At 39.5% G+C, this 25,643-nt stretch overlaps 3 protein-coding genes across 6 annotated transcripts in view; 1 reads left to right on the top strand and 2 right to left on the bottom strand.

The window, feature by feature from the left end:
- ALPK1 (alpha kinase 1) overlaps nucleotides 1-1,551 on the bottom strand; it is a 63,637-nt gene extending 62,086 nt beyond the window's left edge. Inside the window, exon 1 of the mRNA XM_044428292.1 lies at nucleotides 1,344-1,551. The gene's annotated coding sequence lies outside the window, so the exon portion shown is untranslated. The remainder of the gene's footprint in view (nucleotides 1-1,343) is intronic.
- Nucleotides 806-6,025, top strand: TIFA (TRAF interacting protein with forkhead associated domain). The gene is made up of 2 exons (XM_044428298.1): nucleotides 806-1,026; nucleotides 5,041-6,025. The coding sequence occupies exons 1-2, from the start codon at nucleotides 860-862 to the stop codon at nucleotides 5,585-5,587; spliced, it is 714 nt and encodes a 237-aa protein (XP_044284233.1). The 5' UTR covers nucleotides 806-859; the 3' UTR covers nucleotides 5,588-6,025.
- Nucleotides 6,026-8,632: 2,607 nt separating this feature from the next.
- AP1AR (adaptor related protein complex 1 associated regulatory protein) overlaps nucleotides 8,633-25,643 on the bottom strand; it is a 21,854-nt gene continuing 4,843 nt past the window's right edge. For all 4 annotated transcript variants that reach the window (XM_044428293.1, XM_044428295.1, XM_044428294.1 and 1 more), the window contains 9 exons: nucleotides 24,029-24,077; nucleotides 23,470-23,496; nucleotides 21,919-21,944; nucleotides 21,096-21,192; nucleotides 18,766-18,864; nucleotides 16,559-16,611; nucleotides 16,048-16,121; nucleotides 15,324-15,452; nucleotides 8,633-11,498 (listed from right to left, as the gene is read on the bottom strand). In XM_044428293.1, the coding sequence (XP_044284228.1) occupies nucleotides 11,236-11,498; nucleotides 15,324-15,452; nucleotides 16,048-16,121; nucleotides 16,559-16,611; nucleotides 18,766-18,864; nucleotides 21,096-21,192; nucleotides 21,919-21,944; nucleotides 23,470-23,496; nucleotides 24,029-24,077 (817 nt within the window). In that variant the 3' untranslated portion in view covers nucleotides 8,633-11,235. The remainder of the gene's footprint in view (nucleotides 11,499-15,323; nucleotides 15,453-16,047; nucleotides 16,122-16,558; nucleotides 16,612-18,765; nucleotides 18,865-21,095; nucleotides 21,193-21,918; nucleotides 21,945-23,469; nucleotides 23,497-24,028; nucleotides 24,078-25,643) is intronic.

Below are 25,643 nucleotides of genomic sequence, written 5' to 3'. Positions count from 1 at the left end.
TTCTCTGCTTCACTTGAATTCCCTTGCAAGTGGAGTGCTGACTTTATATGGCTTCCTGATTTTGTGCGGAGAGTGCGGAGAGTTTCTGCCCATCCCAGATATACAGCAGGCTGCCTCATCTGGTTGCCCCTCAGATTTGCTGGCTACAATGTCCAGCATGGGCAGGCCGGGCATTCTGGGAATTGTAGTACAAACCCAGGGAAGTGTATCAGGTTGGGGAAGGCTGACCTTGGCACCTGCTTTTCTGTCTGGAGACCACAGCAAACCACTGTGAATTTAACCCTGGACTCAGTTGTTTAGGTTGGTGTCTTTGTTTTACTTATCTCACTAAAAGATAAAGGCAATCATATAATGTTTTTAACATGCTCCTATGAAACTGTAAAACAGTTTCCATTTCAGGGCAGGGAAACATCAAGTGAAATAAGGCTGTGTAAAGTATATATAAAATCAGCCACACCTTTGTGGCTGTGTTCCAGGAAGTTTTTTTGAACAAAATGCCACCCAAAGCACTATGTTTCATCATGCCATCTTCATAAATTTTAATCTGAGCCTTCTCTGTTGTTTGTTTCTTTAACAAGCAAGTCCACTGGGAAGCAGTGAAAAGCACTGGTAACAACGTAGGACGGACAAGAGACAAGAAATATTTCTGCCTTAGTCTTTTCAGCTTCCACTGATCAGAAATAGCAAGTAGGGATGTAGAGTGCCCAAATATGCAATGCTGTGATGTTGCTAGTCTTTTGTTTTAGCTGACTCGATCCTCCTTAGATCATGCCCTTTGTTTTTCATTGGATGATGCATCCCATTTCCAACACGGAAGAACAAGAAAACTCTGCACCACACATGGCCCACAGGGCAAGGGATGCTCATCTCCCCTCCCTCGAGGCGGGGGGAAGAGAAACAGGATGTCTATTATAGAAAGATCCTTCCTCCAAATGGGAACCGAAAGCGAGAGCTCAGCGCTGCACTTCTAACCGGTGCTCTTGTCGAAGCCTACCCGACCCAGCTTTCGGAGCCCGTTCTGCAAAGGTGAGAAACAGCACGCGCGGACTGATGGATGGGTTCAAGCCAACCTAGTCCCCCCTGTTCTTATAGCTATCGCAGCCTTCCTCATTCTGATGCTCTAAAGATGTGTTGGATCACAATTAGAGCATCAGGGTCGAGAAAGGCTGATCCAATAAGAGTTACTTCCCCACTCTTTAGGGCGGCTTGAAATAGCCAATGCTAATCACAACATGAAAGCAATCCAATCGCGTTAACTATTCCAGCAGCAGCAGCAGCAGCAGCTAAAGATTATGAGCGGAGGAAAAATATCAGCGGACCAAAGGAAGCACGGGCCTGCTCACCTTGGTCTCTCAGCACTGACATTCTTCCACACGCGACTTGGGGGTGGGCGGAGGGACTGCCGCGGCCTGCGATCGAATCCCTCCGCCGCGTTGTACCCGCGCGGGCCCAAGCCGGAAGCGCAAAGGAAACCGAAAGTTTTTCGCCGGGGCGCTTGGTTTGCAGGGCTGAGGCGCTTAGTGGGACGGGCCTCCGCTCTGGTGCAGACGCGGGTCGGACTCCTGTAGTTGCAATCGCGTCTTGCGCCTGCTCTCTGTGAGTCGGTCCTTAGGAGAAAGTCCTTCGGAAATTCCCGGGGAAAAGGAACTGTTCTTGGCAGTATCTGAGCGAGCGGCAGCGTTAATACGGGCGTTGGAGGAGCAGCGGATGCGTTGGGGGAACTTTCGCAGCGCTGAGATAGGAAAGGGCGCTGCGCTTGTCGAGGTCGTAGATCAGGTAAAGTATTTGTAAGGCTATATCCATACAGAGCTGTGCGTTCTTAGTTTGGAGGGAGTTCAACTCAGAATCAGACTACAGTGGGCGTTAGTTACATTGGCAGACAAGCAGTGCATCCCTGTTGGTTCTTCTGGACCTCTTAGCGGCTTTCGATACCATCGACCATGGTATCCTTCTGGATAGGCTAGCGGGATTGGGGTTGGAGGCACTGCTTTGCAGTGGTTCCGCTCCTATCTCAATGGCGGATTCCAGAAGGTGGTGCTGGGGGACTATGGCTCTGCGCCATGGCAGTTAAGCCATGGAGCACCGCAGGGATCCATTTTGTCCCCTTTGCTGTTTAACGTCTACATGAAACCGCTGGGAGAGGTCATCAGGAGGTGTGGGCTGCGGAATCATCAGTACGCTGATGATACCCAGCTCTACCTCTCTTTTTCCACCGATCCAGGTGAGGCAGTGGCTGTACTGGACTGGTGCCTGGCCGAGGTAATGGGCTGGGAGGGCCAATAAATTGAAGCTCAGATGGAGGTCCTGTTGGTTGGCGGATCGGGCTTCGGGGAGGGTGAATTGAACCTAGTCCTGAATGGGGTTGCACTCCCTCTTAGGGACAAGGTCCGCAGCTTGGGAGTGCTCCTCGACCCAGAGCTTTCACTGGAAGCTCAGGTGACAGCGGTGACGAGGAGCGCTTTCTTTCAGCTTTGGCTGATCCATCAGCTGTGCCCCTACCTGGAGAATGACTGCCTGGCGACAGTGACACACGCGTTGGTGGCTTTCCAACTTGACTTCTGTAACACGTTCTACGTGGGGCTGCCCTTGAAGACGTTCCGGATACTCCAATTGGTTCAAAATTGCCAGGCTGCTGACAGGGACTGGGCGTTATGTTCACATGACTCCAGTCCTCCGTCAGCTTCACTGGCTTCCCATTGAAGTCCGGGCCCAATTCAAGGTGTTGGTGATGACCTATAAAGCCCTAAACGGCTTGGGTCCTGGTTACCTGAAGGAGCGCTTACGTCCATATATGCCTGCCCGCCCCCTGAGATCTGCGGGAGACGCCCTTCTCCGGGAACCCTCCGTGAAGGAAATTAGGAGGGTAAGTACTCGGAGGAGGGCTTTCTCTGCAGCGGAGCCCAATCTATGGAATGCACTCCTCAGAGAGGTCTGCCTGGCGCCGTCGTTATTTGTTTTTCGGCGCCAGGTGAAGACCTTTTTATTCAAATGTTATTTTGTTAATATTATTTATTTTATTCTTTAGCCAGAGTGGCTTAATTTATATTTTTAATTCATATAGTTTTATTGTTTATTTATTTATGGTTTGTGAGCTGCCCTGAGGCTTTGGCAAATGGGGCAGCATAGAAGTCCCCTAACTAACTAACTATCTAACTAACTAACGTAGTGGCATTTATCTTGGGGACCCTGGCCTTGCACTAATTTCCTGTGGAAAATCTGGCCACTAAATAGACTTTTCCCTGTAAATTTGGGGGGGGGGGGGGGGGAGAGGGCTGGGAAGGAAAGGAGAAGTCAGTTTGGAGGAAAGCCAGGTCGGAATCAGCAGCATATTCCGGATTGGGACCATGTTGTTACTGTTCCTTCAAAATAAAAACAAACAGGTAGAACACTGGTTTGATTTCCTTTCCTGGTTATGCCTATTACCCGGAGAAACCAGCTAGGCAGTGTACAAAACCCCCAAGCCACTTTTAAAGGGAAGAGTAGTTTGCTCCAAGCAGCTCTTGTCAACTAAGGTTCAGAATTGAGGAGGTGAGGTGGATGAGCTGCCTAGTTCAGTGGCAATTCTTTGGACCAACCACTGCAGCTCCTTGACAACTGATAGTGGGCCAAAGAGATGGCCTCTTGTATTGGCTGTCCACTTTAAATGTAATTCAGTTACTGTAAATGTTGTATTCTAGCAATCTATAATATGACGATTGCGTTTAAATTGCCTGTACTGCAATCCACTTTGAACACAGTGCTTTTATGGATAACGCATTAACCAAATGACTGCAACAAAATTATGATAGCACTGGACAAGCTAGAGGTGAAGGTTTCCATTTCTGTGTTCTCTTGATCTAGAAGGCTACTGCAGATTCAGCTTCATCTTGGCTCACTAACTGGTTAAAGAACATAAGCCAGAGATGGGAATAAATGGGACTTTCTCCAAATGGAAAGAGGTCACTAGGGGAGCCCCTCAAGGTTCTGTTTTAGGACCAATGCTTTTCAACCTATTCATAAACAATCTGAAATTAGGAGTAAGTAGTGAGGTGGCCAAGTTTGCTGATGGCACCAAACTTTATAGGGTGATTAAAACCAAAAAGAATTGTGAGGAGCCCCACAGGGAGCTCTCCAAGCTGGCAGAATGTGCATCGAAATGGCAGATGCAGTTTAGTATAAGCAAGGATAGAGTAATGCATACTGGGGCAAAAAAATCCAACTTCAAGTATACACTGAATGGGATCTGAACAGGCAGTGAAAAGGTCTTGGGTAGTGGTGGACAGCTTGATGAAAATGTCAGCTGCTGTGACGTCAGACTGCATGCTAGCTTTAATTAGTAGCAGAATAGAAAGCAAAACTGCCAAAATCTCACTCCCCTTAGACAAATCTTTGGTGCAATCATGCTTGGAATAGTGTTCAGTTCTGGTCATCTAACCTGAAAAAGAACATTATTGAGTTGTAAAAAGTACAGAACAGGGCCACAAAAATGATAGTACCCTTATGCAGAGTGGCTATGACAACAGGGACTCTTCAGCTTAGAAGAAAGGCAAGGAAAGAGAGACATGGTAGAAGTGTTTAAAATAATGCATATTGTGGAGAAAGTTATTCTCCCTCTGCCATATCATTTGAAGCTGAGTTCATCCCATGAAGCTGATTGATGGGAGTTAGGATGATTAAAAGGAAGTACTTCTTCACACAGTTTATAGTTAAATTATGGAATTTCCTGCCATGGGAAGTGGTGATGGTGGCCAATCTGGATGACTTTATAAAGGGATTGGATAGATTTATGAGGGAGGAGGCTATTATTGGCTACTAGTGCTACTTGCTATCTATGTGCTTCCTGCATGCATCAGTTGTTGAGAAGCTTGCACTGGAGGAAGTCTTGCACCAGTCCTGTTGAGGGATCCTGTGGGCAGCTGGTTTGCCACCATGTGCATGGAGTGCTGGACTAGATTGACCTTTGGTCTGATCCAGCATGGCTTTTCTTATGTTCTTATGTTTTGCAATTAAGGGCCAAGTAGTTTGTTTTAAGCCATGTGAAACACTGACTTTTTCTTCTAGGACTGCCATGTCTAGCTTTGAAACTGCAGACACTGAAGAGAAAGCAACCTGCCTCCAAATTACTGTCTATCATCCAAGACAGGAGGAGCTGCAAGTATTCCGTGACTTCAATTTTTGCCAGGAACAGCAGCTGAGAGCTGATGATCTGGTTAAGTTTGGAAGGGACTGTAATAGCTGCCATTTTAACTTCTTTGATGCACGGGTTTCACGCATTCAGTTTGCCCTGCAATTTTTCAGACACTTCAACAGCTCTGAGTTTGGTTTTGAAATTAAGAACTTAAGCAAAAGGGCTAAACTAATCGTGGACAATATTGAACTGGGCTACCTGAATAAGGTTGAACTCCCAGAGACATGCATGATTCGCTTTGGAGATTACCAGATGCTAATGCAAAAACATGAAGGACAGTCAGAGGACTATTTTGACATTTGCTTTGAATTGGCCCGAAAGTCACTGTGGCATGAACAAAATCTCTCTGTGCGGGTACCTATCCCTGATACTAACATTTCCTATGCTGTCTCACCAGTAGAGATGGATGAGAATGAATAAAAGGGAAAGACCCATGAGAAACCACTGTCAGTGTTCCTTGTTCAATGCATAACTTTTTGTCCTGTGTCTCACAGCAACTGAAAGTTTTCCACATCTGCATATGTGCAAAAGTTAGCAGCATCCTCTGCATTTTGCCTCAGCCCTCCCATTGCTCTTAAATCTGGTTCCATGATGTGCTGAACTTTGTAACTAAGAATGTAGTACCCAGGTTTGCTGTTTTCCCATCCTCCCTCCCAATCACCTTTCCTTTTGTGGTGCTTCTTAGTAAAGTGTATGGGCAAAAACTGTCTTATTTTTTTATTGGTATTGTTGTGAAAAATATAGCTACTTGTAAAAGTACATTATTTTAAGTATTTTTATTTCATTGTTATGAAACTAATGAAAAAGTTCCAAACATAAAGGAATAATTAAATAGAAGCATTTTAATGCAACATTAAATGCATGGTGAAGTTGTTTTGTTCCATAAATTTTGTAGGGTTCCTCCCTACCATGAAAAAAGATGCAATTTCTGATTGAAGGTTTAGCTAGATTTGGCTTTCTAAATCTTGTGTTGTTTTATTGAACTTGTTTGTTGACTTGTGCTATATTTTGGTCCTTTCTACTTACATTTTCTAGCTTGGGCATTCTGGAAAATTTCCTGAATGTATCTTTTCTCTTAAATGGAAGATACTAGATCCTAGGCATTTTATTTATTTAAAAATAAACAAACATCCCATAAATAATGCTCCATTTTAAGGGAGTGATGCTACATCCCCTAGATATTAGAGGGAAGTGAGAGCACAGAGCACTTTCTTCATATCTGAGCTGGAAAACAGCTGCAACCTTGGAGCTAGGATCTCCTTGCAGTCAGAGAGGAAAGAATGCTTCTGGCTGCCTCTGAGATTGGGAACTTGACTTTGGAGAGAGGCAAAGGGAGTATGCTAGAGGACAGGCTATGACATATCCTGTGCTATCTGCAGTTGCCTTCCCTTTCCTGAAGTTCTCTAGTTAAATGACTGGAAATGGCTGTCTTGCAAAAATGCAGCACAGGAGTAACAGGTCGGTGGAAATAGGCTCTTCTGTTCTGCACAGGATACCCATAAGCAAGCCTCAAAGCAGGTATGGTGTGATGAGTAGAATGCGATGTTGCAACCAATGTCATAGGAACTATTGCCACCTCTCACCATAACCTCCTTACAGGTTATTGTAAGGATAAACAGGATGGGAGGAAGAGGACAGTATACCATGACCAACTTGAACAAGAGTTTATGTACTGCCAAGTTGTCTCTGGCTTTTGGTGACTGTATGAATGAGCATCCTGTGAAATGTCCTTGTCTTTTGTATATTAAAGATGCAGATTGTACTTGTCTATAGTTAGGCCACTTAAAATAACATTTATGATGCCACAGTGAAGTAACATCAAATCCAACTCACAAAGGAACAAACTGTTAAGAATTTAATAGTGAATAAGTACATTTTTCAGCTAATTTTATGCTGAGTATCAGGAGGAAAGAAAATGGCTTTGGGATAATTTCACCAATGTAATTCATTATTTTATCTAAATCTATTCCAGTCCAACTAAGTCCACAATTGCAATAGGATATACCACAGCAAAGACATTCATCTTTTCAAGTAGGAGCAGGCAAAAGGTAGATCTATATATTCCGGTAGGTCGCTAGTCTTCACTCAGCCATGATTTGGCCAATCACTGACTCAACCTAATCTACCCTAAAATGTGAAGAGACTGATGTGAAGAGAAAATGAATAGTTCATGCTACATTCTGTGCAACTGGGAAAAGGTGGAATATAAATTTAATAAACAAACACAATCATCAACAAAATGGCTCCTTTCCCAATCCTCCCTAAAATTATAAGGCTGAAATGGAGAACAGGGGTAAATAGGATTCTGCTAAGTTCTGGTACTCAAAATTTAAAGTCAAATTGGATCTTCTAAGTGTGCCATGCTAGGTGTATATTCTTTACACCATTCTCAAGGGATGAATCTAGTAAAAAGTCATGTGGCTTCAAGTATGTGGAAAATTGATGTGAAAGAAGCCAATTCGGACAACACTAAGATTTTTGAATGAAGTGGTCCAAGAAAATGTATGTGATGCTACTGTGTATGCCTGCGATGCAGAAATTTCAACATCTCAAACTGTGAGGCTGGCAATGAAATTCTTAATTTGCAGAATTAATTATCTTTCAAAAATATGCCAAAGGTTCAGTTCCCCATTCTCCTTATAAATGCTAAAAGCTCATGGGTGGGGGGGTTGGATCTAGATTTTTCCAAAGGTAAACAAAAAATCCAATGTATAATCAGGTTTCTCTCTTAGAAAAGTCTTTTGGGGGGGTTGCGTTGGGTGGAAGTCAACACTCATCAGTCATTACATAGATGCATGAATACAGATTTAGCTATGTCTCTTATATGATTGTATGTTAAAGATGGGGATATATTCTGGGTGAATGTGACAGCTCAAAGGGCTATGTAGTCCAGGATCCTGTGTCTCATAGTGGATAACCAGATACTTCTGGGAGGCTCAGAAGCAGACATAAAAACAACAGTACCTTCACTCTTAGTGTTCCCTGGGATATGGCTCTGATCCTGGAGTAGGTACATAGCCATCATAATTAGTAGCCATTGACAGCTTTATTACACACGAAAGGCTATGGTTTCAAAGGCAGAAGTCTGAGTTTAGAAATGACATTTTGTGCACATTCTGGATGAAGAAAAAGAGGAGGAAGGCTTCACCTGAATATGTACTATCCTGGTGACACTTCAGCCTTCTGTTCTTGCACAGCAGGATAAGTTACTTGGGTGACTGAAACTGTTCAGCCATCTTAAGTTTTTTGAAGGATGGGAGGAATGCAGAGGCAACCTTTATTTCCATGCTTCTGTCCTCCACTGGATGCCCAATAGTCCTCTCGAGTTTGAAGGCTTATAGGCAGACATATTGGACTGTGCTGCCTATTAATGACAAATTATGATGGCTGTATTGATTACCAGCAGCTTGGGCTCTGCAGGATCATCTGGTTGATTGCTGGAAAATATTGCATTTAGTCTTTTCATTTTAAATTAAGAAGCTTTATTGCTTTTTTATGTTGCTAGAAATTTGAGTTATCAGAGAGGGGGGCGGGTACCATATACAATCTGAAGTTCATTAATTAACTAGATGATTGACGGAATCAAGGTGAAACAATCCTATAAAGTGAACTTTAGCAAGGCACATCTACTAACTCAAGCTGTTCTCTCAAAAACAGGAAGAATAGAAAGTGTAATGTTCAGTTTCCAATATAAGCAGTAATAGTATGCTAAGTTTCAAGTGTGTAAAAAATTTATTCACAGCTTGAGAAATTTAAATTTTAAGGACTAATAACAGGACAAAATCAAGAAGAGACACATTAGCTTATGTCAAACCAAAATATACATTTGAAGTGTACAAATCTCTTATAATAAAGGATATTACAAGCATTGAAATGTTGAGCTCAACATATAGCAGTAAAGTTTCCATTCAAGAAATCCAATATATGAAAAAGGTAAGCTGTGGAAGTTGACATATATACATGTGGTCAATATCTGTCTTTCTGTAAATATAAAAGGCACGGGGAAATAAATCAATCTGTAGTGAGCCTGGCAAATTACATGAGTTGAAATGACCATACAAGCATCTGGTAAATTGTTTACTGCTATTGACTACTGAACATCTAATAATGTATTATTGGAACAGTGAGTAGTATGTTAAAAAGTGAACATTCTGAGTCTGGAATCAAGTTCTATAAAGTAGTCTTGATAATTGGAGCAACAAAAGGTAAACAAGTCAGAAAAATCAAGAACAGTCTTCCTGAACCTGGAGCCCTTTAAATGTTTTGGACTGCAACTTCCATAATACCTCAGTCATGTTGGCTGAGGATAATAGGTGTTGTAGACCAAAATGCATCAGGTTGAGGGAGGCTATGAAAAAGAATGATCATAAATTTAGACCAATGAAGTCCCATTATAGGACAAGAGGGTCAGATGCTGAAGCTGAGTCCAAGTGTTGCCATTATTGGTTAGTTTGCAGTTTGTTTGGCTGTAACAAAAAATTGCCACTGTTGGCAGTGTTTTAGCAGGAAATATACAGCTGAACTAATGCTGATCAATTAAATTCTAGGCTGCTGTTTTTCCTTTTTGCTGTAGAGCTGCTGCTGCTGCCTAAAGCCACAGTGCTATTTGTACAGCTTAACTGCATAGCTTAATTCTTATATGTACACCACAAGAGCCTTTTAGAAAGGAGAAGTCCCTAAACTAGGAATAGAAGCACAGTGTGTAAACCAGGATTCAAAAATGAAGCAATCATGCAAATAAGTACTGCTGCTCCCCAATACTACTGCTGAACTATGCAATATTCAGGTTTGTTATATCTCAAACATTTGTGTGGCAGACCCAGATAATCTATTAAAGAGCAAGCACCACCCCAAAGATGATTTCTTTTCAGAAAAACAACCCTCCAATCATTAAAACTATTTCACAGAAAGGTAGGTTTTTTTCCTGCAACCTCACACGTAGCCAAAAATTGATAACCAACAATAAGTTCTCTTGAGAATTAATACACAAAGGATTTTTATAATAAAAATAAATATAAGCAACATCATTCTTCATCTTTCAACAGTAATTAAACTTGATTAAGTTACTGCTTTTATCACTAATCTTAATCACATGTATGGAATGTTTTACACACTTGGGAAAAATATATTTGAATCTGGAATATCAATTTGCATTAATACATCCACAGAAAGGAATCACGCTTTCCGTTTTCCACGTCAGACAAGCACTATTTTTCAAGTTTTAGCTATTAAGATCAGTTACTATTATGTTAGCAACTGTTAATTAATTGCAGTTACAGAATTAATTTTGTACAACTTGAAAGACATACACAATTAAAACCTTTATATTAGCAGCATTTGGCATTTAAGTTGGTTAAAACTGGACAGCTTCTCTAAACTTACAAAAAACTTTCATTAGAGCATCCAGTTTTTAAACACAGATGTTTTCAAAGTTTTTTTAAAATCATACTTTATTCATAGCTCATCCTGTCTTACGTGATGCTTTTGACAACCTCTTCTTAAGTGTGAGAGGCACTGTGCTTGAAATCTGATAATTTTTATTATGTAATAAAATGAAAAGAGATAAAGGTCCGTGTCATGTGTAAAATTCACTATTGTGAATTCACTATTTAGAACAAACTTAACATGGAAAAGTAAACATAAAATTGCTGTCTATTTTATCAAATAAGGTGTTAAACAAATGTCCTAGAAGTACGCTCATGTTAATATTTTAAAAGAAAACCAATTAAAACATCAAAATGCAATGATTCATTTAAGTGCATACAACTGTATGTTAAAACCCAAGAACAGACACAATATAGTCATCGAGTACTTTCATATAAGTTCAAAGGTAGATCTTAAAATTGCACTTACAATTTTGAATTCAGATAACAAACCATACTCTTATTCTTTACCTGATATACTTCATAGCATGGTTGCCTTCTTTTTCTAGAAGTAATCCAGAACTCAGTTCACCAAGTTCGATCACTGTGCAACGTCCTTATTTTAAGGAGACTGTGCAGCAGCAATTATTGGGAAGATTGTGCACAATAAAGATTTGTAGGTAATGGTTGTAGGTAATGATTTCATTATCTGTCTTGTCGATCAGCATCAGAATGTTTCTCTGATGCAGACAGTTCCAAAACAGGGTTTACAAATCCAGCATACTCTGAGTTGCCATTATCATCCATTTCTGCACTAACAAAATCATTCTCCCATTCCAAACCATTAGAGTCATCTGAGGCAGAAGCTGGATTACTTCCAGTTTTCTTGCTGCTAAATTTTAATGCTGCCCGCAGTATATCTTCTTCAGTTTTTGAGCGTTCTTGCAATGGGATCATTCTGTTCATACCTGAAATGTAAGGAATTGCTTTAAAAGCATTGTCTTTTGGTTCTATAAACTACTTGATTTCCAATGGTTTAGAGATTCTAGTATATGTATCCTGAATTAAACTTGCCTCCTCCCCCCAAAAACTTGCTGACTTTTTTTTCTGAACTATGTACACTTGGGGATACAGAGCCTTTCCATCTATTTTTGCCTATGTTCCTCTTGTCATCGTTATTAAGCACTTCTAGGGCAGTATCCTATTTGATACTGGCACAAACATAAGCTACCACTAGTGCAGGATTCTCAATGCAAGGCTCAAGGGCAACTGGTGGCTCCTGATCACATGCAGCTCTTCACCCCTCTTTTTTGCACTACCTGTTCAACAGAGGCCCTCTAGCTCTGCTTTGCTTTAGCAATGGGCTGGCTGCTGTGAGTTGGGCTACCTGAGTAGGTGAGTCAGGAGACTTGCCATTTATTAGCTATTTGGCAACTGGAGTGAGGAGGAAGAGGAGAACACTAGAGCGACTGTGAAAGGAGAGGAGGCCAAAAACAATGGAATAGGCGAGCTGCAATGTAAAACTGCTGATGTCAGGAGTAAAATAATGTGCAGGCAAGAAATGTGGACCTGTGCTGGGAATTCTGCAGCACTGAATGGAGCAGAGAACACTTTCTATCATGAGGAAAAGATCTGATCCAATCCAAGGACTCCGCCAGGCTGGCAAAATTTGCTGATTGGTGGCTGAAGCCTCATTTGGACAACATGGTGGAAAGTGAGAAGGTGAAGCCACAAAAGACATCTATGAAGATACCACTCTAATGGCAGAAAGTGAAGAGGAACTAAAGAGCCTCTTGATGCAGGTGAAAGAGGAGCGCGTAAAAGTTGGCTTGAAACTCAACATTAAGAAAACTAAGATCATGGTCCTATCACTTCCTGGCAAATAGATGGGGAAGAAATGGAGGTAGTGACAGATTTTATTTTCCTGGGCTTCAAGATCACCGCAGACAGTGACTGCAGCCAAGGAATTAAAAGATGCTTGCTCCTTGGGAGGAAAACTATGATAAATCTAGACAGCATACTAAAAAGCAGAGACATCACCCTGTCAACAAAAGTTTGTATAAGGCAAGGCTATGGTTTTCCCAGTTGCAATGTATGGCTGTGAAAGTTGAACTGTAAGGAAGACTGAGTGATAAAAATTGAGAATTTTGCTTTGTGGTGCTGGAGAAGACTCCTGCAAGTCCCTTGAACTGCAAGCAGATCAAACCAGTCAGAGGAGATCTACCCTGATTGCTCTTTAGAAGGCCAGATACTTAAGAGGAAACTCAAATACTTTGGCCACCTAATGAGAAGAAAGGACTTGCTGGAGAAGAGCCTAATGCTGAAACAATAGATGGCAAAAGAAGAAGGGGATGGCAGAGAATGAGGTGGCTAGATGGAGTCAGTGAAGCAGTTGGTGTGAGCTTAGGTAGGCTCCAGGGTATGGTGGAGGACAGGAAGGCCTGGAGGAATGTTGTCCATGGGGTCATAATGGGTAGGATGCGACTTCATGACCGGCATAAGCACAAATTATTTATTTATCAGTTTTATTATTCTTATCTTGTCTTATTTAATGTTGGTAGTTTATTTATGAATTTTAATTGTTATTTTCCTGATTGTAATTGTGGAGTTTGTGTTGCATGTTATTTATGTTGTATATGATTTTATCATGATGTAAGCTACCCAAAGAGCCTAAAGGTAATAGAGTGGCATATAAATTGAATAAATAAATAAAACAAGTAAACTCATGAGTGCAAGAAAGAAATGTAGCCAAGACCAAGGAGTCCAAATACTAATTGAAACATGTAGCCTTAATTCCCGTCTAACCTGTCTCCCCAGGTTTTGTCTTAACTAGCTCATGTAAACCTCTCTGTAAAATGTAATTGCAAGCAACTTTTTAAAAAGTGTTAAAAACATTGGGTTCCAGTACTTGAGCAACAGAGCTTCTGCCTTTTCTCCCCTTGACCCCAAACCCTGCAAGTCCCCCAACCTGCTGAAACAGATTTGGAAGGCACACTGGGGTAAAGGGAGAGCAATTCCTTCCACCAGCAGTTTCTGTTCTCTGTATGTAGCCCAGAAAATTCGGTTTAGGCAATGTGAACAGGCAGAATCTTGTAGCAGCAAAATTCCCATGCTAGTTCTGCAAAGTTCCATTTGTTTTTCATGCTATAAAAAAACAGGTAGTTGGACTGACAGAAAAGGTCTCACCATTTTGCTGTAACAATCCATAGAGAATGCAACCAAGAACAGCAGTGGGGCAGAACAAACCGTAGAACAAACTAAACTTTAATTACATGCCCTATTAGAACAGTCTCAGGAGACTCTTTTAAGTGTTCTAAGAAAGTGACACTAGAATATGTTTTATGCAGCTGCTCTGATTTTGTTCAAGTTTTCCCAAACGTTTTAATTAAAATGGCTCATTAGTACAATTCCACTTTATCCAATGTCCATGCTCACATGACATGCTAAGCAATCCTGCAATTCAACTATACAGTATGGATTGTTTAAGGAACAACCCATGCAATCTGACAATTGTGTTGGATGACTGCACTATGATTTAGTCTCTTCCTCTTTATTCTTTGGTCCTTCAGCTGCTATACTCCCACTGTCCCTTGATCCTTCAGCTGGAACAGTGTACTCCCACTAACATTTGGTGCACTTACTTTTGTTACCTTCCCCCCTTTATCTGTTCTTTTCAGCAGACAGCTTAACAACTTGACACTGGCAACTGTGCACACATCACCCAGTTTTTCTGTTACTTATTTCCATTTGCTGCACCCTTCAACAGCTGAAACAGTCAATGAAACTGTTCAAGCAAGAATACACATATAACAGCACATTTGTGAAAGATCAACCAAAACAATAATCAAAAATTTATGACACAATGTTACAATTTTTTAAACAAGCGTAGGGAACCACTGACAAGTACTCCAAATGGTCAATAGGGCATTGGTGAAAGGCTGTTACTGACAGTGGCAAAGGTGAGAGCACAAAAAGCAGCAGGAATTTTGGCAGCTCACCTCAGCAACCCATGATGAAAATGGTCCCCAGGTTCATATGGCATGACAACAATCCTGGGTAAAATACTCTAGAATAAGCCATGGTATGATATGACAATTCTAGAAAAAGCATCATCCCATGGGAAGTGGTTTTAGGTTTGGACGATACAACACACTGTGGCTAGTTACCCATGATGAGTTGTCATATTTTAACCTGTCTCAGTTTTGGATTTTAAATTTGGGTTTTTAAACATGTGTAGAGAAATGTTAAGTCTTTATTTTTATCTGTATTTCATAATGTGTTTATTGTATTTTTTTAATCCTGGAATCTGCTCAGACAGCTTTGAATATTGCGCAGTATAGAAACGATGTAATGTGAACCCAGTGTTTATGTGTACACACCTGTGCATGCATACATGTGTATCCTTTTATGTTTTTAGCATTTCTGTGACATTTAACTTTCTAAGCAAGGTATCATCAAGAAAAAACTATAGCAGCAGGATGCATGGGTCTGGAAGCATGTGATTGTACCCCACTGTATGTTAGAAGCTCCATTCCCTCTGTTTGCCTGTGTTTGCATTTTCTCGCCCATCCTATGTAGATGCACCTTCTCTTTCTTTGGCAAAGCTGGACAAGAGAAACCATAGCTGATGAGCTCTACTGCTACCTTATGTAGCTTATGCCATTTATGAAACAAGCAAGGACATAACTGTGAGGATATTTCAAAGAAATCAACAGTATCTGATGTTCAAACAGTCTAACAATATTCACATTGCTTATGTCAGTGAAATCCTTAGTAGAGCAGGTATCAAATACCTTCTTCATCTTCCCATTCTAAATCTAAGGAATTACTGTCATCATTTCCACTCGTTGATTTGGTTTTGGTCATTAAGTCACAACTGCTCTCTGTATTTGGTGTCAGAACAGTAGCATCTGATGAGAGTCCTGTGATCAAGAAACATTTTAAAACTTAAAATATGCCATCTCTATTAAACAGGTAACACACCAATACAATAGCTGTAATAACTTTTAAAACACAAACATATTCAAAATTTCTGTAAGCAAATGTCTACTCATGCAGCACTCCTACTGGAGGGAGTAGGATGAGGAGTGATTTCAGTTTCCTTTCACTTACAGCCCCTGTACTTTCCAATAATCTGCTCTGGAGAGCTAGGGGAACTAAGAAAGTATCACAAAGTACAGCAGGGAAATCAGCAAAATGATCTTCCCCAGCTGCCTCCTCTACTGGGAGACTCTGCTTGAGCTCAGGCTCTTATTTGTAGCAAGCACAAGAAACATCTTCAAAGTCATCTATAATTTTAACTGCAGTCAAAATGTATTGTGACTGTGTATTTTAAAAGATCCATATCAGCATTCCTCAGTAAGAAAATCAAGGATATCTACCTTAGGTCAGGAGATGTTACATTATTTTTATGAAGGGTACTGCATTTTGAATACTTGCAATTCACAGCCCACATGTCAAATGTATAGCCACGTGCAAGATGTCTAATTGTCTTCTATACCCGTTGCAATAACTTACTGCTACTCCGAAAAGCTTCATACTGTGGTTTAACATTTCTCAGGTAAGTATCTAAATCTTCTTCTGTTGTTGAGCTGAAAAAGAATGAACAAGTTATGCCAAAGAGAACTAAGTTCAGAGAAACATTTTGCTTACAACACTATTAATGTAATCCAACAGGATTGATGTTTGATAGATGGAAGGTTACAATCTCAAAATTTATCCTAAGTCTATCCTGCTTGTAAGATCAAGGCAGGGTGAAGGCCTTCACAGTCTCACTCTTTCATGTCAACATTTTGTGCTAGACAGGCCTCTGAGCTTCAACCCCAATTCAATTTCTAAAAAAGCAGTTTTAACATAATATTTAGTACTTTCATTCCCTTGCTGGCATTTTCCTTACATTTCCTTATAAATTTGTGGACCAGGCAAGTATATGTAATCCTCCACTAATTGAAGCCAATTTAAAGCTCAAGAGTTATTTGCATTATTTAAGTATTTACTTCAAGTTTCTAAAGGCTACCTGGTATCTTACCTTTGGGTATCTCCATTGTTTGTTCTTTGTGCTAGCTTCTGTAGCCTTCGTTGCTAAGAAAAATAAAAATGAACATTAAACAATTTAAGAAATAAGCTTAAAATAAAAGCATTTCTAAAAACCATTTTAATCTTATTGCCAACCTAAGAGCTTTAAATATTATCATATTTAATCAATGTTATTTTTCAATATATAATGTAATTACACTTGAGGGTGCTAAGTGTGAGAACAAGCTTCCAATGCAGACAAATTTCACTACTAATGTTATTGTTTCCTAACTTAGAAAAATAAAATTTCATCCTGTTCTGGGAGTCTTCTGCCCTTTCATTGGCAGTTCAGACTTTTTTTCAATAGCATAAGAATTAAGGAACTATAGTTAAGATCAGGAATTAGGAGAACTCGTATCGATATGAAGGGACAATATCATTATGGCAAAACCAATTCATGTTTTACCAAGTATACAGAAAGCAAAATTTCTTTGCTAAAATAAAGACAAACATGATTATTTACCACATGATTATTTGCCACATTCTTTAAATGGGAATAGGTAACACTTAAAAGCAGCTCACTAAGTTGGATGACTTTATTTAAGTGTGCAATATCTGATATAACCAGCAGTAGAGACAATAGACAAAAACATCAATAGGCTGTTAATATCTTTTTCATAAAGGCATTTCAAATGCTTAAGTATATTCAACAGAATCAAATATAATTATAACCTCTGTAATCTCCCTTTTTCATAAAGCTGCTGCTTGCAGTTGCTCTTTTCATTTCTCTACCACCCTATAGCCAAAGCTCTCTGGGTGGTTTACAGCAGTCCATAAAAACAAGACAATAAAATACAATAAAACATCACAAAATTAAAAAAAAAATAAAATCAAATAGCTAAAACATTCAGGAAAAAAAAGAACCTGTAAAAATATTGGAGGGGTACTCCACTCAACCCTATGCATGGGCAAATACATCTTTAAAAGCCTGGGCCTGAAGGGCTATCTTAACCTGGTGTCAAAATGTTGGCAAAGTTGCCACCAGGCTGACCACAGAGGGGAGGGTGTTCCACAGATGGAGGGGTCACCACAGAACCCCACAATGCCACACTCCAAGCTTCCTTCAGAGTTGGCACTTGGAGAAAGGCCCTGCAGGTTGAGCACAGGGTTCAAGCGGGTTGTGGCTGGGAGAGGTGTTCCTACAGCTATGTAGACCAAGTCACTGTCAGATACAAGACTCTTAATTATTGGGCTGACCTGAAGCAGCAGTTCTTAAAATGTTCTATTGTCAGAAAATCTGCAGTAATTGCTTATATTTATATATAGTTGGCTCTTAAATTCCATGCGTAGTTGGAAGAAACCATATCATATAATATAAAAAACAGGATTCTGCGCGCACACATGTGTTTGGGGTGGAGGAAAGGTAAAAGCCAAAAGTGAATGGGAGAGGATTCTAGTCACAACCCATTTTAAAACAATCATTGAAATTCCTTGTTATTAATACCTATCTACTTGTTGTATTCTGCCCTTCTGCCAAGGAACACAATACAGCATAAATGGCTCATTTCCCACTCTGTGGCAAGTTCAGGTGAGAGATGTGTGATCTTGGTGACTCATTGAACTTCATGTTTGAGTAGGGATTTGAACCTGAGTATCTCTGATCCAAGTATGACAATAAGTTACATTCCACTAGCTTTCAGATCAAGCATATAGATTATGATCTCCTTCACTTGCTTTCAGTACACTCTTTTGTATGCTTAGTAGTGCAAGACAAACTCTTTATCTTAGACTTTGCCATGTGATCTTCCAATCTACACTTTCTACTATATTCAGACACAATGTTAAGTTCTCTCTACTGTTCTGACTCAGAATACAGTTAGAAAAATTCACCTCACTTCCATGAATAGACAGACTGTCCACATAACTAAAGGATAAATCCTATATTCTTCTGCAAGATAAGTATACAAATATAATCTCAGGACCATACTAAATAACTGTCCAAATATCTACGCACCCAAATTTCAATAGTGCAATTTTAAAAATATGTATAGAGATGTTCTGTATAGAATATTCAATATTCAACTTACCAAAACAGACAAACAAACCCACCCTACTACAAACAGAGCTTCACCTTGGATATTCTTTTTAAGAAAACATAACACTAAGAGCAAGATACATAAGAGGCTCTGATACATGTATTTTGGGGTCTTTTCCCCTCACCTCCAAGAGCTTTCTCTGCTTTGCTGCCCTGGCTGCTTCACGCTGCGCAGCATATAAAGTCTCCTCTTCTATTCTTAACTTCTCCTCTTGTATGGCTAACTGTATATGAACAAAATAGTAAGGGTTAACAAAAGAGAACCTAGCTATCTCTCCTATGAAAATAAGTGCACTAAATGTAAAGGAAAAGTTATTCATAAAAAATATAAAACAAAACATGCTAATATATATATATATTAAAAAAACAAGGAAGCCTTTTCATACCATCCTCCAAGATCAGTTAGAACTGAGTTAGACATATTACCCTGATAAATAATAATTCCTTGAAAAGTAATCCTAGTTGTAGCTCATAAATGTATTTCAGTGGTCACATATAGATATTTGTCATACACTTTTATCTAATATAGACATTTAAACCATTTTTACCTAACAGAAGTATTGTATGCAAGTATAGGGAAAAACCTGAAAGTGAACTGTGAGTATTTGTAAACAGTAAAGAATTAAGACAGACCTCATTCCTATTATAAAATTATGCATCAATCTGGGCCCGTTTCATGAAGCCTGAATGCATTAGTCTATAATAGGGAGTGGGCACTTAGTCAAACTTGGAGTAAATACTGTTTGAAAATAATAAGTGCTTTTATGTAGTGTGGAATTAGCACATGCTATTTACCATGAAAGGCGCTAATTTCGGCAGATTTCTTGATACTTGTGTGTGTTCTAAATGTCTGAGTGCTGTTTCACAGACATACACTTCCATTTGTCTGTGCACACAGCACAGACCTTTTGTCAACCTGACCTACCTGGCCTGTATGTCTGCAAGACAGATGCTGCTGGAAGCATACATATTATGTGATACTCTTTTATGGGTGCATATGTTTTTACGTGTTTAAAAATATGATGTATGATATAGTACTTCATTATCCAAACAGAATTCCTCACCTCTCTTCCCTAATCCTATCATCAAAGCAAGATTGAAGCTTTGGGTTTGTTGTGCCAAACTGCCTTCATTAGTCTTTACCAACAAAGGATATGTAAGTCACTTGCATATCTTCTTTCCATGCTTCCAATGTGATGGCCAATGGCATACTTATACTCCTCCATGTTGAGCTCTATTTCTGTTTAATATCTTTTCTGTTAAATATTTCCAAGCTATTTTACATTGGCTCATCATATAAAATGCTATTGTAATGCTACAATAATCATCAAAAGAACTGAAAACAGTAAAAAGCAGTGCTAAGATCAGTCAGAGAAGAATTTTTTAATGTCCATCAAAGCACAGGAGAATAAGCAAGGTGTTTGTCTAGGACCTAAATGTTAAGGAATACATGGCACATGCCTTCCTGAGGAAAGAGTTCCACAAGTGAAGCTCCAGCAGCAGGATGCCACAACCAAAAGAGCTGTTTCATAAACATTCCCCACAGGGAAAATACAAAAGTTGTTACTTTCCACATACTAACCTACTTCAGGTAATTATTCCAGGCTTCATAAAACATGACTTATGAAGAGAATGAACATTTGAGCCAAATGCACCTTCCTTTCTTGTTCAGCCAGAGTTTCCAAACTGGGGAACACTAGTTTAAAATGACTCATCTTGCCTTGTTAAAAGGCATTAAGCCAGAGTGCTGAGGTCTAGAAGTAATACAAGCATCAAACAGGGCCCTGAAGTGATATGTAAAGGAAGGGGGAAGAGGCCTTTCTTTCTTAGATTATTATCCTGCTTTTTTCTTACAGTGAACTCACAGTGGCTTAAAAAATCCTCCATCTCCTGCTGACATTCTTATCCCCACAACAACAACACTGTCAGATAGGCTGGGCTAAGTGTCTGTGACTTGCTCAAAGTCACCCAGCTGGCTCCATGGCTGAGCAGGGACTAAAACCCAGATTGCCCGAGCCCCAGTCACAAGCTCCTAACCAACCACCACACCACACTGGCTCTTGATATTTGTTCTTACTTTCCTAAACCATGGTTTGTGAAATCTGGAATGATACTTTGATCCAGGTTTACATCAAAAGTGTGATAGTAGAATGTCACTTGTGTACCCTATGTCAGCACTTTCTCATAGTGCTGAAAGTTAGCAACAAATGGGTTGCTTTTATACTATATTTTTTTCTGATGGCATTTCTCTGTGTTTCCAATGGAGAGCTCAACTAAGGCTCTCATTACCTTAACTTCTGCAGGTTTTTCTTATTTTTGCTGGTTCACATCCTGCCCTATCAACTTTGTTCCATGCTAGCTCATCCACACTAGTTCATCACCCCAAGCTTCCCCCTTTGTCAGCCAGTTACTAGGACCGTCATTTATGTGTAGAAGAATATTTGCACAGGCTTACCTCTGCCTGAATCTTATCATCTAATGTTCTTTGTTTTTCAGCAATAGAATTATAGTGCCTTTCTCTTAGATCAGCAATTTCTTCTTCAGTCAATGGTCTGAAGAAAAGAAGGAAGAAAGATGTGACACATATGTCAATCTGATCCATCTCCAAGAACTTCAGCAGGCATTCAATGGCACTATACACTAGCAGAAGGAAAATGCTGGCAGAACGGATTTGGCCTTCCCTGAGAGAGTTTCTCACCGAAGGGTAAGGGACATTCAAAAAGAAGATAAGGAATGTGCATGGCAGGCTACGGAGGAGAAGTCAGGGAAGTACTGTAGCACAAGTGGTTTTCCACTCATGTTAGAGATGGATCTAACCTCATATGTAAAAGTGAGCTTCCATATGCAACCCTTAGAAGCATAAAGTACCATGTACAAGTCCTCTGCATATAGTTCCAAATCCTTTCCTCCAACTCCCTCCCATCAGCTGTTTAATAGAGCAGTGGGAGTGAGGCCTGAATTCATTTGCATACTTATAGCTATTTTGTATTCTTCTTTAAGTTCTTTCTAAAACAGAAGATGGAAGCTAGAACCACCCCTAAACCTGAAACACAGAAGTAAAATAAGGTCAATATTTTAAAAAGCATACTGTACATTCTTCCTTTGTACAACTCCTGCCTTATTTTTGTTTGTTTTTATTTAGACTAAACATGGATCTGCTTACTTTTATATACTGCAACAAATGACTTCTTTCCAAATAATAATAATAAAGGATGCTACAATGAGTATACACAACTGTGGCAAAGGGAACAAAAAACTTTACACATACAACCTCTTACCTTTGGCTGCTTCCTGGACTTTCACCCTGTTAAAATATTATATGCTTTGTTGAGATAAATTACAAGTTCAAACTAACTTCAAAACAAATTTGGTTTAATAAAACAATACTCCTTAAATACAATCTGTATTAAATGTATCAGCAAAAGCATATTTATGAAAAAGACCTGCAGATATATTCTAAGGCAAAAATGTATAAATCCATCCATAACACCTTGGTGCAAAACCATAGGCTGGTGCCTCATGGATTCTGCTGTCTTTTCAATTCTGGGTAATACAGATCTCAAAACAGCCACAAATTCTTTAAAGGGATATCAGTTGTCCGAAATTCAGCACTGTTCTGATTTAGCACTGTTCTGATTAACAGCTTAGCTGTTAATGAAAACATGTGGATCTAAGGTACACTGTGAAAAATAAGTATTATTACATATTACCAAAACTATTCTGCTCTTCAGTCCAAAAGGCTGAGTGGCTTGTGTAAAACCAACAACAAGGAAGTCTGAAAAACCTACAATCTAACTCAAGATTAAAAAAAATGAATAAGCAAACTGAGAAACCAGTGCTAAAAGTTATAACACTTTTATAAGGACGAGCCTGAATGAAAAGAGCTGACAGAGATGAGAAATCAAGGGGAACCACACAGTTAGAAGAGCGGTTGTACAATTCCATTTCTTCTCCTGCTGTAACTAGGGGGAAATGGCTTTTGTTAGATGACAGAAGCCCTACTAAACAGACCTCTCTGCTAACATTCATATAGAACTTACAAGCGCTCAAACATTTCATGCACGCCATCCAGGTGTGCACAAGTGACTTTTTTTCCACCCCCATTTGTCCATTGAGCATTTACAAATTACCTTAATTACCCTCCCAAGGCACAACTTAGGATGTTGTCTGAACCCATCAATGTGTGGGTTTGCAAAGCATTGCCACCACCTGCCCAACCTCAACAGGTTTGGATGATATAACTAGTTGTACCTGGAGATGGCAATTATGGTAAATTGTTAGTGTACAATCACGATGCACAGAGTAGGAAAATAACGGATTATTTAATTCCTTGATTATGCAAATTCTCCTCATGTCTAGTAATAATACTTACCACAAGTCAGTAAAAGAAGCTACTATCTCCCCTGAAGGACTAAGACAATTAGAAAGCAGCTTGCCTAAGGATACCTAGTGAGTTCTGGGCAGAGGCAGCACTCAAACTAGGGATTTACTAATTCACAGCTCATAGAACCTATGCTACAGCAGCTCTCCTATATGTTGCCTTGGGACCAAAACAACTTCTTATCTAAAGAGGACAGGACAGACACAGAGCAAAAATTATTCAAGAGTAGAGATTACCTGTCTCTCCCCATGCTACAGAATAGCATCTCTGTGAGCATGGAGGTAGTTATCCTACTTATTTAAGAACCTATGGTATCCTGTTTTTTCACTTATGTTCCCATTTCATTACCATTTTGGCCTCATCTTGTTTCATATGTGCTTTAGGAGCTCATGATCTAAGTTGCACATACAGTCTTTCTATTGATTTTTAGCAATAGGAAAATACTTACCTCATCACTTTCCACTAAATTCTCAAACTGCAAAAAGATACAATTATATTTAGTTAAACCAAAAATTACAGTTCTAGACTAATATGTATTTAGTCATAAGTACTACTGAATAAGATCTTGAACTTGCTTAAAAACCTATGCAAGGTCAAGTAAAATAGGTATTGTACATACTAACGCCTGAAAAGACAAATCCTAACAACATACACTTAGATAATAGTTACATGTGTCATGTTAATAACTTTGTATTTTTCCTACTGCAAAAGCAGCCTGGGTACCAATAACTGTGTTTTAAAGATACTAGGCTAAAGCCAAATTTAGCTCTACTTAAAGTTGGTGAAACGAAATAAACAAGACAGAGATAGTACCACTGATTTCAATGGCTGGCTAGGCTAGGGAATAGTGAGAGCTATAGGATTTTTTTTCTGTCTAAGGATGCATAAAATTGAACCCTAAGTCTTCTGAAATATTTTAGCCAGCAAATTTGGGATCAATGATTCTTCTCTTATTAGGTCCAAAGTGTAAGCAATAGTATGCTTTGAAACTGAAAACCTTTACTTACCTCTATAGTGAAATGTTCTCCTGCTGGGCATGTTCTAAAGTATTTTGATCTAGAAAATAAACCAACATTACCCAAATTAATGCAGCATGCTTAGAATAGGTTCTCATCACCACCTTCTAATATAAAGCCCCTTGTAGCATTAATAGCTGCCTATGAGAGAATTTAAATTGATATTGCTTTTTGGATCCCTTTGATAAATGTCATGAGAAGTTGCACATACCAAATTGCCTATTCCAAACAGCAAAGAAGATACAAGGTAAGAATGGTTCTCTCAGTATTAAGTACAGACAACATAAAGGAGCATAAAATCATGGATCCCAAACAGAGAATCAGGATTCATGACAATGAAATGTTGCTGAAAATGGACTTTAGAACATTGAGGCATATAATAAGAAAAAAAGATGCTACAGCATCTTGGCAATTGGAGAATATCCACTTGGCTCTGTCCACTATTAGAACATTTTCTGCATTGCTTATTAAAAGAATGGGTAGCTTCAGGGATGAATCTATCTTCTTTTCCCTCCAGGAACCAAATGGCAATTAGGATAACTGGTCCATCTTTCACGCAGTGGCACTGAACTGCTTTCACAAGCAGGACAATTATAGGGAAAAAATCTACAAATAATAATTTATATAACCCTATCTTTATATTGAAAGAGACAGACAGAGAAAGGCAAAGAAAGCAAGTGTTTCTTTTTGGATTCACCCTGCTCTCCAAGCTCCAATCAATAAGAAGAGCACTATTCTCCCTGTAAGCAAGGGACTGATACAAGTGTTCAACTCAGCTAGATGTGCAATAGGGCATGAACAATCTATATATGTCCTTGCCATTCATGGTATTAGGGAGACTTGGACATTGTAGAGAGATTTATTCAAGTTTGTGCTATGGGACAAATGATACACTTACCCTATCTATTTAGGCAATATGACAGACAATGGAAGTTGTCTTTTTACAACTTTCTGGATATGTGGCAACCTATATCAAGCATATAATGAGTTGGATTCAGAGTTTCTCAGACAATTCCATTGCAGGAAGGGTGGTGGAAGAAACATTTTTGGCAATTTCTCCTTCCCCATGCATCTGCCTGAAAAACTACTTTGGATGGTTGGGGAATCCTTTGGAATACCATGGAACATGGCACAGAAGGGCTACAGGAGAACTTGGAAAATGTCTCCCACATTTCCTCTAGTAGGAGTATCCCACCACCAGTTTACACAAAGGACACTCTGGACATCAACCAATACATTCAAAATTATGCTTAGCCCTATTATCATATATAAATATGTAACTCTCAGTTGGAAGCATAAGCAACCAGTAAAATTATATTTGGAATGGTAAATCTTGTACAAGTTATACTAAATTCATTTTAGACATAATAACCATGTTGTTGTTGTTGTTGTTAGTCGCAAAGTCGTGTCTGACCCATCGCAACCCCATGGACAACATTTTCCAGGCCTTCCTGTCCTCCACCATCCCCCGGAGTCCACCTAAGCTCACACCAACTGCTTCAGTGACTCCATCTAGCCACCTCATTCTCTGCCGTCCCCTTCTTCTTTTGCCATCTATTGTTCCCAGCCTTAGGCTCTTCTCCAGGGAGTCCTTCCTTCTCATTAG

The sequence above is a fragment of the Varanus komodoensis genome, unplaced genomic scaffold (assembly GCF_004798865.1).
Source record: "Varanus komodoensis strain SLA01 unplaced genomic scaffold, ASM479886v1 scaffold2, whole genome shotgun sequence".
Taxonomy (NCBI): Eukaryota; Metazoa; Chordata; class Lepidosauria; order Squamata; family Varanidae; genus Varanus; species Varanus komodoensis.
The sequence above is the reverse complement of the archived record's forward strand: the minus strand, read 5'-3'. Positions and strand labels throughout refer to the sequence as shown.